The sequence below is a fragment of the Ceratocystis lukuohia genome (genome assembly GCF_044167205.1).
Source record: "Ceratocystis lukuohia strain C4212 chromosome Unknown Supercontig9_pilon, whole genome shotgun sequence".
Classification (NCBI taxonomy): domain Eukaryota; kingdom Fungi; phylum Ascomycota; class Sordariomycetes; order Microascales; family Ceratocystidaceae; genus Ceratocystis; species Ceratocystis lukuohia.
Window position 1 is genome coordinate 1,310,837 of NW_027263528.1, and position 14,391 is coordinate 1,325,227.

At 51.6% G+C, this 14,391-nt stretch overlaps 4 protein-coding genes across 4 annotated transcripts; 3 read left to right on the forward strand and 1 right to left on the reverse strand.

The window, feature by feature from the left end:
* Positions 1-5,926: 5,926 nt before the first annotated feature.
* Positions 5,927-8,861, forward strand: HOO65_090317 (Transcriptional activator protein acu-15; the record flags this gene model as incomplete). Its single annotated transcript, XM_071004444.1, has 3 exons — positions 5,927-6,491; positions 6,565-7,171; positions 7,235-8,861. The coding sequence occupies 3 exons, from the start codon at positions 5,927-5,929 to the stop codon at positions 8,859-8,861; spliced, it is 2,799 nt and encodes a 932-aa protein (XP_070856203.1).
* A 794-nt stretch (positions 8,862-9,655) lies between these two features.
* On the forward strand, positions 9,656-10,925 carry HOO65_090318 (Phosphatidylglycerol phospholipase C; the record flags this gene model as incomplete). The annotated part of the gene is made up of 3 exons (XM_071004550.1): positions 9,656-9,895; positions 9,986-10,165; positions 10,314-10,925. 3 exons carry the CDS (start codon positions 9,656-9,658, stop codon positions 10,923-10,925), a joined length of 1,032 nt encoding a protein of 343 aa, XP_070856204.1.
* Positions 10,926-11,179: 254 nt separating this feature from the next.
* Positions 11,180-13,104, reverse strand: HOO65_090319 (RNA polymerase-associated protein RTF1; the record flags this gene model as incomplete). Its single annotated transcript, XM_071004487.1, has 2 exons — positions 11,180-12,839; positions 12,914-13,104. 2 exons carry the CDS (start codon positions 13,102-13,104, stop codon positions 11,180-11,182), a joined length of 1,851 nt encoding a protein of 616 aa, XP_070856205.1.
* Positions 13,105-13,756: 652 nt separating this feature from the next.
* Positions 13,757-14,359, forward strand: HOO65_090320 (COQ7-domain-containing protein; the record flags this gene model as incomplete). The annotated part of the gene is made up of 1 exon (XM_071001680.1): positions 13,757-14,359. The coding sequence occupies one exon, from the start codon at positions 13,757-13,759 to the stop codon at positions 14,357-14,359; it is 603 nt and encodes a 200-aa protein (XP_070856206.1).
* Positions 14,360-14,391: the final 32 nt, after the last annotated feature.

The following is a 14,391-nucleotide window of genomic DNA, read 5'->3' on the forward strand; positions in this document are numbered from 1 at the left end:
TCGAGGGATTTCGTCTTACACGAGTCGACAACAGCGGCGGACGACAAAGAGAACAGGTAGTTGAGGAGGGGAGCGGAGGCAGCGAGGGTGGTGTTGGGTCTTAGAAAAAAAAGGGCAGACACATGGGTGCTCTGTATGTGTACGCACTATGCATTATGTCATGCTATGCGGTGTGTAAAGCGAGAATATTGCAGGCCTGAGGAGACGAAGGCAGACGAGGGAAAAGGAAGGAAAGAGGCCTGGGGAGAAAGATCACGAGGGCAGGCTAGCCGACATTAAAAAGAGTACACAACTACGATGACAGATTCGAGCGCGAATGTGCCTGGATTGCAGCCCCAGATTCAGTAACTCTGTCTGACGGTTCCTCTGTCAGTTTGTTTGCTGTCATCGCCGCCCATGGACTTCGTATTTATCTGGCCCACCTACCATGTAACGAAGCAAATATGATGTGCGCTTGCATATATAGGCCTATACAGCTTCCCCTATACTTGTGCATACATAGATGCAAATGTCTCCATCTCCAGATGGACTTCCCCAGAAACAAGCCTAAACAGATCCGTTGTCTGACCTAGCCCTCAAGGCGATGCATAAATCTTCAAACGTATGACAACAGACTAAGATAGAATGAAGATGGAAACGGGACTGATGAAAAATGCGGGGAAGAAGGAGCGGAAAGGCGGGGGTCAGAGTATGGGGTGGGTGAGGGTGAGGGTGAGGGTGAGACTGAGACTGAGAGTGAGCCTGAGAGTGAGAAAGCGAAGGGGCTAGGCTAGGCTAGGCCGGGCCTCTAAGCTGAACACCATGTACTATCTTGACATGATACTGCTGAAAAACTGGCAAGTGGTGAACTGTGCGGACATGGCGCAAGGGAGTATTGAATAGAAATAAGTTGAGCGAGTGTGTATAAATCTATAAAAAAAGAAACAAAAAAGAGAAAAAAGAAGTCGTCGAGTGGGATCCGTACTTCACTCAGGCTTACCATGCACCCAGCCCGAGCCCGGACGCAAAGCCCGTAGAACTCCGATACCAGATTACACAGGGTTTGCAGCTTAGTTTATGCTTGTTTATTGAAGCAAAAAGACCGACTGGGGCTTGGGCTTGGGCTTGGGTCTGGGCCTGCCTCGCCGGGCTGATGCAAGTCGCTGATGTTTCTAGTCTACACTTCACAAGTCACAAGCCAACCCTTGCTTTGCCTGGTTAGTGGCCCTCTCCCTTCCCTCTGCCTCCTTCATTCTCCATCTCTTGCTGTTCGTTGCTGACTTTTATGTCCTTCGTCCCTTCCCGTGCTCTGGCTAGACCGCGAACGAATAACGAATCCTAAGGCCCTTCCTTTTTTCCTCAAAAACTGGCCATGCTCATAGCAAGAGGCACAACAAGAACAGCCCAATCCCCCCTCCGCTTCCTCCCCAATCCGCCCACCCTTCTTCCCCCTGTCTAGGCGTACATCAGCCATCCCAAATAGGCAATCAATCTTGAACGAACATTGTAGCCCTTGACAAGACAAAAGAGACAACAATGAATCAGTCGCAAAGCAAAAAGGAGAAAAAAAGAATGGGAGTGAGGGAAGAGAGAGAACAAGAGAAACGGCCAGCCAGCTGGTGCTGCCAGCACCTAACAGAGCTTTGAGTGAGCTCTGGGGCACTAGAGCCCAAAGCCCCCTTCCTTTCTCCTCAACTTTGGCCACATGCCTTTAGTTTTTTTTTTTTCTTTTTTTTTCTTTTCTCTTGGCTTCCTTTCCCTTCGTTACCATTGGCACTGACAATGACATGGCCTGGTTTGGTGGTTTAGATCGCTCCTCCTCGTGGTCAAAGTCGTAGTTGATCGGCTCCCCCTCACCCAAGCTAAAGTGCTATAAGGTGGACGCAGGCCAAGCCCCCCCGTAGACTCGCTAGCTAATTATCCAAGTTGCTGGAAGAATGGAAGACAACGAGGGCCTGCCTGTTGGGAGAAGAGGAGAGGGAAGGAGAGAAAAGAAAAAAAAAAGGGAGAGAGAGAAGTCTTTTTGGATACCATGGGCTGACCTGACAATGCAGCAAGTTTGATTAGTTGAAAGACTATTGGATAGGCAATGTGGCTAGCCCTTCTTTCTTTTTGCCTTCCTGATGGCAATCATCATCACGTCTTCGCCTCCCCCAGATTCCCAGCGAAACGGCGGGGATCGAGGCTAGCCCTTGGAAGAAGACCACGGGAGCTGGAAAGAATGAATGCTGGGTCACAGATCAGCAATTTTCCCTTGGCTGTGGCTGATGAGACGCCGCCCTAGACCCCTCAGCAGAATAAGATTACAAAACAACGAAGACTGGGCAGAATTTACTGTGTAGCATGGCTATGGGTCGCAGTATAGGTAGCATAGGTGCCTTTAGCAGTCAGTCACAGTCACAGTCGCAGTCGCAGTCGCAGTCGCAGTCGCAGTCGCAGTCAGAGCAACAGTATATAGCTTTAGTGCAGCCACAGCTAATTAGCTGCAATTTGACCAATAAATCACCAGACACACACAGTGGTGCCTGCTGAGAGATATCAAGGCAAGAGTGAGAGAAAAACAAAAGTTGCCGAGAAAGAGAACATGGCAACCCGGGTGTTTGTTCCCTTGTCCGTGTGTTTTTTTGCCTTTTTCTTTCTCCTTCTTGTTCTTTTTCTCATCACATAATGTCCTGCTTACTGGCGTTGGCTGCATCAGACAGTGTAAGCAGAGCGCATCAAGCAGAAGTCGCCAAGGCCCAAGCGCACATGGCCAGCGTAGTCAACATGTCTACGGCACGCCGAGACTACGTCTGACTCTCGACGTTTGTTGTCGTTGTTGTTTTCGTGCCAGCTCCTAGGCGAGGACGCAGATCAGGGTAAAACCCGGGGAATGCAGCTAATATAGTCGACATCTGCCGTTAAAGTTGGAGACGAAAAGGCAAAGTGTAAGAGTAATGCAATGGGTCGGGATGAGACGGAAACTTAGATGCGCTGTGGCTGTAAAAAAAAGGACGAATGTAGTATGGGCTAGTGGAGGAAAAGAAAAGAAAAGAAAAGAAGGAGGAGGTAGACAGGGAGCCACGGGCCAGCCGTTCCAGCAGTGCTACCCCAAAGAAAAAGAACTTTACAGCCCAAAGACCAATGACGGGAAAAGTGAGCGTGTAACTCTGCTGCGCAAAAACACATGACGTGACCAGAGTTGCAAGTGCTTTTCCGACTGTCTTTTCCTGTCAGCGGATGTAGAACTCGACAGCGTACTGATTATACGGCGCCCTCTTGTGTCTTTGAAACGCTGGCTGGGCGCGCCAATAGGACGCCAATAGGACGCCCGCGACGCAAGATACAGGCAAATCTGAGCTACGACCCTGTCTATGAATGGGGAAAGCCAAGGTCACAAAGTGAAGTGAAGTGACGTGTAGTGAAAGACAGCAGAAGATCAGTGTCGTCAGTCATAGTTCACCCTTGCCTCCTCTGGTTTCCTTCCCTTCTTTTTCTTTGGGCTCCCTTTTTCTTTTCTCTTCTCTTCTTTTTGCCCCTCATAGCCACCTTTGACGATAGGTAGCTGGACTCTACCGCCTGATTTAGCCAACCCCAGAAATTGTTGAGCTTGATTACGCCAGGTTCATCCTTATTCTGGTTAGCATCAATGTTCAAGGACGAATGGAAGGGACGGTCTTGCTCCCCCGGCTTTTGTCCCCTTGTCTTTGGCCTACACAGCACAAAAGCCAAAAGAAGACCCGGGGAAAATCTGGGGAAGGGGGTTGCTTGCTGTTTGGCTTGCTCAAAAGAAGCTTCTCTCGAAAATGCGGAGGAGAAAAATTGGCCATCAAGGGAACGGGCGAGAGTTGGCGCAGGACTGACAGGGGGCGAAGTCAGCAGGCAGGCCCGTCCTAGCCAGAACGGCGTGTGAATGGGACGATGCTAAGATGTGAAAGGGAGGGAGGAGGAGGAGGCGAAGAAAGAAGACCGAATGGGAGTGTCAGATCATGTGGGGAAAGTGGAAGACACAGGTATGAATATGAATATGAAGAAAGAAAAGACACGGGCCAGAAACGGCTCGTAAGAGCTCCCTTGGCCTCAGGGCCTTGCCTTCTACATGTCTTTTTTTTTGAAGCTGATTCTGCCTGTTTCCCATGAAAGAGACCAAGACCTAACCGGATTTAACCTTAACCCTGGTACTGTGTATTCTAGACTGTGTTGCTTTGATCACCCTGCTACAAGCCTAGCTGTCAACTGGAGGTGAGTGGCTAGAGACAGGTGGGGAGCGAAAAGAAAAAAAAAAAGAAAAAGATGTGGGCAGTGAAAAAAGGGGTTTCATGGGCGAGCTTGCGCGATCGAGATCAAGGTGTGAGCTATACTCGCTTAGCGAATGAAAATGAGCATGAGCATGAGCATGAGCATGAGCATGAGAGTGAGTGCGAGTGAGAGTGAGAGTGAGAGTGAGCATGAGAGTGAGTGGGTGAGTGAGGGTGCGTAACCGAGAGAGCGAGCGAGTGCGATGGACAATAAGTGAGACTCACGCTAAGTGTAAGCCCCTGTTCTGTTAGTGCCTTCTGCTCTGAGTGGTTCTTTTTCGAGTGTCTAAAGTGGGCGAGGCGCTGGCTGAAAGAGATAGTGGCCTAGGCGCCTAGTCATTGTCTGGAGCCCCGTAGGCGAACGCAACGCTTTCAATAGCGCTGTCTTGCCTGGCTCACGCCTATATACAAGCAGGCTCAAAGATGCAACTATATATTATGTTAGCACATGCACATATGCGTCTGTCAATGCGACTCTGTGGCCCATACATTGGGTAACGTACTTGCTGCTCAATACTTACCCACCCAACTATCCACGTCTCCCCCCCTCGCTTCTTACTTTTGCTCTTGTTATTGCCTTTGACTGTTAACCCTTTTCAAGCCTCTGCTCCCTACGTTTACATTTCCATCAGCAAGCAACTCGAGAATAGAGACAAGAGGGAAGGATGAACTTGAGGCTCCCTCAAGCACCTCAGTAGGGTTCTGGCAACGATCCATTGAGCAGGGAAGGATTGCCAAGGGTGATAATAGCAGACGAGGAGGAAATCAATAGACATAGGAAAGCGTATGGATGTACGTAGTAGCCACCATCACGCAAAAAGAGAAAAACAGGGCATCTTCCAGTTGACTATCCTTGTTCGTGTCGTCAAAGCTGTTGTCATTCTTACCCCAAGTTTGTAAGGAACAAAAAAAAAACAAAAGAAGAAAATAATCAAGACTTGAAGTTCCTTGGAGTTGCCCCACATGACCCCGGGCTTTAGTGCGGGAGCCAAAGCTTGCAACTTCCCTGTTAGAGCGGATAGAGAAACTACCCCATGGATGTAAAAAAGCAGACATTTTATGTTTTTTTTTTTCATATTTTGGGTGCACAGTAAATGGCTGGCATTTAACTGTGCGTCACCGCACGGTGTCCTCGTCTCTGCCCACAGCGCATCCGGTTGCTTTAAAGCTCCCCTTCCCCAGAGTTGGCAACTTCCCTCGAGGAAACAAACGACGTGCCTTCTGCCTTCTATATTCGCCGTTTGTCGACAGAACCAAACGGAAAAAACTGCTCCTTCCTTTATTAAAACTCATATATATAGCCCTTCATCTCGTCTCTCCTCTCGTCCATTGTCGACGCCATCGTGAACTTTCATCACTAAGAATATTGCTGGTACTATTACGATTACTATTACTATTAGTACTACTGCTACTACTACTGCTACTGCTACTACTACTGCTACTACTACTACTACCACTACTACTACCACTACTACTACCACCACCACCACCACTACTACTACTACTATCATTTGCGTTATCGCTGCACATCAACACCGCCAACCATCGCCGGCTTGGCCTCTATCTGCTAGCTCGTGTGGCCGTATATACGCGTTGACGTAACGACTTCTCTCCTCTGCTCGTCTCTCTCCTCTCTTTCATATCCACGCTACAGCCAGTAACCACACATAATGCCCGGCATAATACCCATGAAGGTCATCCAGGTTGGCAAGGGCTCCCAGAGTCGCATAGCCCAGGCCTGCGATCGCTGCCGCTCCAAGAAGATCCGCTGCGATGGCCTTCGGCCAACCTGCTCCCAGTGCTCATCGGTTGGCTTCAACTGCAAAACTAGCGACAAGCTGAGCAGACGCGCTTTCCCTAGAGGCTATACTGAATCCCTGGAAGAACGTATCCGTGGTCTTGAATCAGAAAACCGCGGCCTCAAAGATGCTCTCGACGAACAAGACAAGCGCCTCGAATTTCTCTCCAAATCTCGTACCCCCGCAAACCGGATAACGCCGGCTATCCCTTCGCCTCCCCCGTCAAGCTCTGCCGCTTCGTCTACCAATGGAAGCACTGCAGCTCCGGCTTCTTCACAATCACCAATCCGCAGCTCTCCCCACAGTGCCGGCACACCACCAACCAGCACCCTCAGCCCTGAGGATACCTTCAAAACTCCCATCCCCTCTCTGCAACTAGGAGTGGAAAACTCGGACTCATTCTTCATGGGCCCGTCCAGCGGCAAGAACTTTATTGGTAAGAAACTCACGCTCTTGAACACCCCCAGAACTCACCTTCCACAGCTGGTCTTACTAACAAGCCTGTGCAGAGTCTTTCAAGCGCCTCATGCAGGAGAAAGCTATCCATTGCCCCTCTTTCAACTCACAAGTCTTTCTTCATATGCAGGGCTGCAGTCCGCTCACATCAGAAGTTGCCTCTAATCCGCCGAATCTCAACTCCATCCCGCCCCGCCTCTTCACTGACAAATGTGTCAACGTCTTTTTCCAGGAATGGGCCCCTCTGTTTCCTGTACTACACAAACCCGACTTCCTACGCACCTATGACGAGTTTATGACAGATCATTCCAAGGTCAAAAGCCCGCATAAGCTAGCCCAGCTGTACCTTGTCTTTGCCATTGCCGCTCTTTCAAGCGACCAGACCGACACTGACCAAATTGCCTTTTGCGAGCGTCGCTGGCAATCCTTCCTTGACCCTTTGGTGCTGGACAGCTCCATTTCAACTCTCCAGTGTGTCATCCTAGCCATGATGTACTGCACCATCAGAGGCAACTACAAACGCCTGCAGTACTATCGCTCAATCGCCGTGAGCGCCTGTTTGCGCCTCGGCCTACACCATAAGCAAAAGTACTTCTCCTTTGGTGCTCTGACTGTGGAGTGCCGGAAAAGGGCGTTTTGGACGCTGTACACTGTGGACTGGTAAGTAAAACTGGCTTCCCTTAAAAATCCAAAGCAGTAGTTAACATGTACAAAAACAACCAGCTTTGCTGCTGCTCTTCTAGGAAGCCCGCGTCTGATCTCAGATAGCTGGGTTGAGACCGAGTATCCCATTGATGCCGACGATGAGTATATTTCTGATGCCGGCATCCAGCCCACTCTGCCTGGAGAGGCCACACGCATCTCGAGTGCCCTGGCTCTGTTCCGCATCAGCCGCATCATGGCCAAGATCCTTGATACTGCGTATGTTTCTGGCGCCGCTGATCTGTCAGTGCAGACAATGAATGCCTTTGACCAGCAGCTAGCCAAATGGGAAAACTCACTTCCGCCTCATCTAAAGCTTGTCTTCGAGCAAGACAAGCCGTCCACTAATATGACGGGCAGCCGGTCTCCCATCCTGGCTCTAGCCTTGAACTATATTCGCGTGCTAACTCACCGTCCAGCACTGGAGGCCAAGCCGCTTGCCGGCAATGGTGCCAACATTTTGACCATTGGCAAGGCTAGCAAGCGCATCGTGCAAATTATCGAATTGCTGGAAGAGCGCCGCATGTCGTTTGCCCTTTGCCTCAACAAGGCCGATCTTCTGGCCATATCGGGTCTATCTCTTCTCTACGAGGGCATCAAACTTGGCTCCCACGGAAACATTTCTCTGCAGGGCAATGTTCCTCTGGTCAACTTCGTAGTCAAGGGTCTCTTCCGTCTCAAGGCTCCAGGCTGCTTAGACTTCAAAAAAGCAGCGGCAGCTTTTGTCCGGCTCGAGGATGGCTCTGTCCTGCGTCTGCAGGATGAGCCTAAGGCCATGGCGCTGCACCGGCCTCGCTCGGAGAGCGGCTCTATCTCGACCGCACGCACAAAGGTTGCTAGCGAAGGTTCAGCTGGCCGTACAGCGACTAGCAATAGCCATCCTCTTCAGGCTAGACTCGATATTGCTTCTGCTAGCGAGCCAGATCTTGTTGCCCAGGCTGAGCGCATCCGCCGCATGACCATGCCCACGATGCCGTCCAGGCCAAATCTCCGAACCCCGACCATGGGATCCTTTGATCTGGGGAAGAACAGCATTATCCCCGCAGCGCCCGGAGACGCTGGATTTGACTTGTTCTACCCTTATGGCGCGTCGTCTAATACAGAGGTGTCAAAACATGGGTCTCAGGCTGACTTAGAAGCGTCAAGCCTGACTCCCAACCGGCTATCAATTGATGGTGGCTCATCGACCGAGGAGGCCCTCAAGACGATGATGTCTTCGGCAATGGCAGATAGTGCTGTAGCTGAGGGCACGAACCACCTGTTCGACATGATTTATGGAAACCAGCATGACATAATCATGGGTCAGGAGAGCTCGCCGTCTGGTAGCAGCGGCGGCCACCAGCAACTGCCGGACGGCTGGAACTACAACATGCACGTCTCTGTTGGCGGCGGGCCTCCATCTCTAGCTATTAGCGACACGACAGCTGGTAGCGATGAGCAGGCGGCAGCGGCAGTGGCAGCGGGCGGGGCATCGTCAGCGGCAGCAGCGGCGGACCTCGAAACCAGCCGGATGTCGCCTCCAGGAGCTTCGCCACAACAAAAGGCCGAGTTTACACCGCTGGTGATGGACGGGCTGGGAAACGAGGATGGGTACTCGATGTCGTTTATTGGGGATAACATGTTGGATACGTTTAGCTCGTTTGTGTGAGGAGGGACGAAGTAGGGCAGTTTTCTATTTTTGCACGCTTCCCGCGTTGATTGGGCATGTTTACTTGTCCACTATATTTGCTATTTCGAAATGATGCTGTGATATCAATACTGGGTGGCTGTTTTTTGTTTTTGCTTGGCCTTTTTCTTTTTGGCAGCGCTTGTTTTTACACTTGTCGAGTTCTCACTCTTTAGGGCCCAAGCCCAAGCATGAGCCCGATTGGCTCTTCCTTTCTCACGCTATTTGGATCTGATGTTACCATTTTTTCTTGTGTCTTTTTTCCTGTTTTCCTATTTTTCTTCTACTGGATTAATGATGAACGAATTACCATTCCGCTTGCTTCTATACTTTTGATCTGCTGGGATTATCTCGATCAGCTAGAGCGAAGGCTTTCGCCCAACCAGAGAGCTTCTGACATGTGATTTTAGATATGGAAAGTCAGATGGGTCTCGAGTCTCGAGTCCGAGTCCTGCCCGAGTCTAGTCTGAGTCCGAGTCAGGCAATATCCTGTTTTTATCTTTTCCCTCCTCTCTTCTTCTTTCTTTTTCATCTTCGTCTCTTCTCCTAATCCCTCTTCCCTGTTCAAATCTGTCTCAGCCCTAGAGCACCTTTTTATTCAGCTCCGTAGCCTGATAAATAAATCCCACAGCCCCTCCTCCTTTTTTTTTCCCTTTTTTATTAACGTACAAGCTTTTGGATGCTGCCTAACTTCAGAATAACATCGTCGCCTCCTTTTAAAATACCCTTCTTTTCATCTGCTAGTCAACTGCCTTCAAGTGTCGCTCGCCTTAGCCATGTCTCCTCCCAATCCCGCCGTCATTAACCCTAATACGACTGCCGTATGGGCTAGGGCTAAGCCACACCCAGTAGACCCTTCTATCATTGTACCCCAGGCTGTAGCTCATCGAGGCTACAGCGCCGTGTATCCCGAGAATTCTATGGCCGGATTCCGTGGCGCAATCGAAGAGGCCGGCGCACAGGCTCTGGAGACTGACGTACATCTGAGCCGTGACGGCGTGGTAGTACTGGCACATGTACGTCCCTGCTGCCCTCTACGAGCTTTTGCGCCGCTAGACTGCTGGTTACGGAGACTCGGCTGCTAACTGACGGATTAATCACATTAGGATAATAGCCTGAAGCGCTGTTTCGGTCGCCCGCAAAGGGTGCACGAGCTTGATTTTGCAGAGCTGGCCAAGCTACGATCGTTGAGGCCGCCGCATGTTCCTATGCCATCGTTACAGGAGCTCCTTGAGTATCTCGCCGAGCCGCAGAATAGCGCCATATGGATGATCCTGGACATCAAAGTGAGTTGAACTGTGTTCTTTTGATCTGAGCTGAGCTGAGCTAAGCTGGGCTAGGTGGGGTTGTGTCTATGCGCCTACTGCATAGCAAATGCATGTTATTTATCTATCTATTAGATCCCCTTTCTTACTAACCAGAAAACGGGCACAGCTGCACGACGATGCCGTCCAGCTTTTTCAAGGAATTGCTGACGTTCTTGCGCGCGTGCCCTCGCCGCACAGGCCGTGGTCGCAGCGTATCTTGGTTGGCTGCTGGAAACCAGGCTACATGGCGCTGTCGCAGACCTATCTTCCCGGCATCCCACTTGCCCATATTGGCCTGTCGCAAGCTTATGCTGCCTCAGCAGTGTTACCGGAATACCCGGAGTGTGCCCTGAACCTGGCTATGGCGACAGTACATGGCATGAACGCACGCAGCTTGGACGAGTTTGCCCAGTCGCCGCTGTTCTTATGGACAGTCAACGACGAAGCCTACATGGCCTGGGCGGTAGAACACGTGGCTCTGGTAGGACAGCGTGTGGGAGGTGTTGACGCCGTGGTAACAGACGACCCGCGGCGATTTAACGAAGTAGTGGCGCGCGCTGCAGGACCGCCAGGATGGCAGAAGCGCATAGGCATCCTGGATTGGATCAAGATGGCCCTTATCAAGATGTCCATGAGGGTGGTTAGTAGGGTTCTGCTGGCCGGCGGGTGGTACGGGCAGGTGACTGTGAAGGCGGCCGTGCCGAAAACTAAGGAAAAGGCTAAAATAGAGGTGGAATGAACAGCGAGCGAGCGAGCGAGCGGGCGAGTGAGTGGGCAATTAAAGTCGGCCTCCTTGCATGATATTCAGGCGCAAAATGCATGCTGTGCTGACTCTCAGGCAACACTAATATTACACGAATCAAAAGGGCATTTAGTTAAGGAAACAAAAGAGAAAGCAACCGAAAGAACCCGCAAAACGCCCCCAGAAATAAATGAAAAAGCAAAACTACAAAACCCAAGGTCAAGGTCAGCCAGAATCTCTACACGACGACCCTAGTCAATCTCCACATCAATGTCCATGTCCAGGCCTGCGATAATGTCATCCTCCTGCACCGGTCGATGCACCGTTGGAATACCGTTGGACACTGCCTGCGCTATCTGAAGTACTGGCCGGGAGAGTCCGTCATTGGCCGCGGCCGCAGCGTCCTTGGCTGTTCCTGTGTCTCCTGCCTTGGGGTTGCCTCCTAGCCCGCCATCATTGACGTCATGGACGAATTTGGCTTTGGTCTTGAGTCTTCGTGACAGATCCTCCTGCACAACCTCGCCACGGGCGGCTGCCGCTTCCAGATCACGAATGCGCTGGCGCTCCTTGAGCTGCGCGCGGCGCACGGCCTCAACGTTCTTTTTACGGTTAAGGCGGTTGAGCTCAGCCATTTTCTCCTGCTGAATGCGGTGGGCGCCTGGCGACGAGGAGGCCTTGGGATTCAAACTGGTGCGGAAGGCAAGGCCGGTGGAAGAGCCCAGTGCATCAAGGTCTTCCTGCAATTGGCGCGCCATAATCATGTTGCCGGCATCTTCGGCCTCGGCAATGCTCCGCTGGAGAGCTTCGCGCTGCGCGGGATCTACGCGACGGCGCAGTTGGTTCTTGCGTTCAACCATTTCAGTGATTTCTTTGTTGTTGAGCTCGTACTTGACCAGCTTGTTTAGGGCGGCTAGACGGTCTTCTAGAACGGCCATGCGCGGGGTGTTAAGCCCCATGTTAGCCAGCGCATCTTTGTGTTTTTGGAGTTCAGATTCGGTGAGCTTGCCACTAGAGATAGCAACAAACGGGTATGTCTCTGTGCGTTTGCCCAAGCCGGCTACGACGTATTGCTCCGTGACAAATGAATTGCTGCCACGAGCGTCCTGCATCGCATAAGGCTTTCCAGCGGTGATACCCTTGATGCTCAGCATGTGGTATTGCTGCTCGCCCGTGTTACGGTCAGGTTTGCCCAAGACGCGCACGTAACAATCGATGACAGACTCTTCGAATTGCGGCTTGAAGCAAATTTGCGCAAAACCGGCTCTGCTGATGCGCAGTCTCTCAAAGTCGTTCAACTCGGGCTGGCGCCGAGACTTAACCTCAGGCGTTGGGCTGCGACGATGCCATGAGTCACCCTCGTTGTCGTCATCATAGGCATCGTAGTTACGACTGCTGTTTGAGTCTCTAGCACGTTCACGGTCTTCCTTCAGGCGACGCATGCGGTCGACCTTTTCAGCACGTGCACGTCTATAATCATCCATCTTGTCGCTGGCCTTAGAACGCGCTGAGCGGCCCCTTGGCCGGGTATCCGCGCCAAAGTCTGAATCCGAGTTGTCAAGATCGGCATCGCCCGCGGAGCGCTTGCTGCGTTTTCCGGTAGCCGAGCCAGGTCCAGAGCCACCACGATCGCCAGACTCTCGCTGGGAGACAAGCTGTCTTAAAACGCGGTTCTGCTTGAATCGCTCCATGTGCTCGCGGCGCTCGGCAAGAATGGTCTCGCGCTCAACCTCCACCATGCGGGAAATCTCTGCCTTTTCAGCATGACTACGGTACAAGCCCTCAATGGGGTACTCTTCATCAACACCGATAGCATCGCGAGAAAAGGATTTCGATGGGGCCGGCTCGGCATCGGAATCGGATTCGTCCATAGGCACTGACTGTTGGGAGTCGGGGCTGCCTGGAGCGGATGATCTATAGTTAGAGATAGCTTGATTAGCGAAGGGCCCTGACATGCATCTGCCGAGCTTGTCTACCACAATACACACCTAGCTTCTCCCTCCTCCTCCTCTGAGTCATCGCGACGGGCCCTTCTGGGTGGTGACCGCGACCTGGAGCGCGATCTTCTTCGTTTGCGGCCACTGGCACTGGACTCTGGTGAAGGACTGCGAGGGCTGTTGTCTTCACCGTCGGAGCCGCCGCCAGCTAGAGCGAGGAGCTCATCGTCAATGTCGGCCATTGCAATATTAGAATTCGGTGATATGTAGGTAGTGTGCTGTAGGAGAAAAAGCAAACGTGGCTCTTGGAAGGGCGGATAACCAATGCTAATAGAAAGGGGGAGGGAATGGGCGGAAGATTTTAGAAGACTTCGCTATTAGCCGAGAAACAAACCCCTTAGATGGCAAGGTTCACGAGGGGGTTACGAGACTGTTATGTGGTAGTCCAGAGGTAAAGTGTTGCAATTGACTGCGTTTGTAAGTAGACGTGGATGAACAGCTTATTCCACGAAGATAGTCACAAAAATAATGGCAAGGCTGGCGCATCTAAGGTTTTTCTCAGCCTTGCAGATTTCTGCCATAGTTTAGCCGTATATGTTACAAGCGGCCAAGGACCCACTTCAAGCCGGACTGATGAGACCACGAGAGCTGGTGACAGCTTGTTTCTTGTAGCTTCGAATAACTATCATCTTGCAAATCATTCAACATGTCCTCCTCTTGGTGTCTCCTAAAATACCCTACCCGGCTCTTCGGTGCTACTCTGCTAGTGTCCCGGCCTCTATTCCGAAATCCATGCCGAGGACTAGCCACCGCCGCCAAAATGCCCACACCAACACCACCTAGACATCGCAAACCGCTAACCCAGGAACAAAAGGACTTTTTATCTAGCGCAGTATGACTTCCCTCCTCTTCTCTTCGTCTATCTTAGAAGAAAACCCTAAACTAACCCCAACCTTCACACAGCTCCGTGTCAATCATGCCGGCGAACTTGCTGCTGTACTAATTTACCGTGCCCAGGCGCCAGTAGTAGTCGCTAAAGAGCCGCAGCTTCGCAGCCTAATGCAGCACATGCATGACCAGGAAGCCGGCCACTTCCGTACCTTCACTGCCATGCTAGCTAAGCATCGTGTGCGGCCAACGGCATTGTACCCGCTCTGGAGCGTCATGTCGACTGCCCTAGGGTGGGGCACTGCTATGATGGGTAAAGAAGCAGCTATGGCATGCACCGAGGCGGTGGAGACAGAAATTGGCAATCACTACAATGACCAGATCCGTGGGCTGCTAGAGATTGTAGGTGACTGGGAAGCCGAGGGCTGTGATGTTGGGCCCGAGTTCCGCGATCTGTTAGATACACTACGGAGAATTCGTGACGAAGAGCTTGAACATCTAGATCACGCAGTGGGAAATGATAGCAAGCAGGCAAATCCACACTGGCTGTTGACCGAAGTAATCCGACGTGGCTGTCGGACCGCCATATGGGTGAGTGAAAAGGTGTAGACATGGTGCAACGAAAAAGAAGGCGAGGCAAC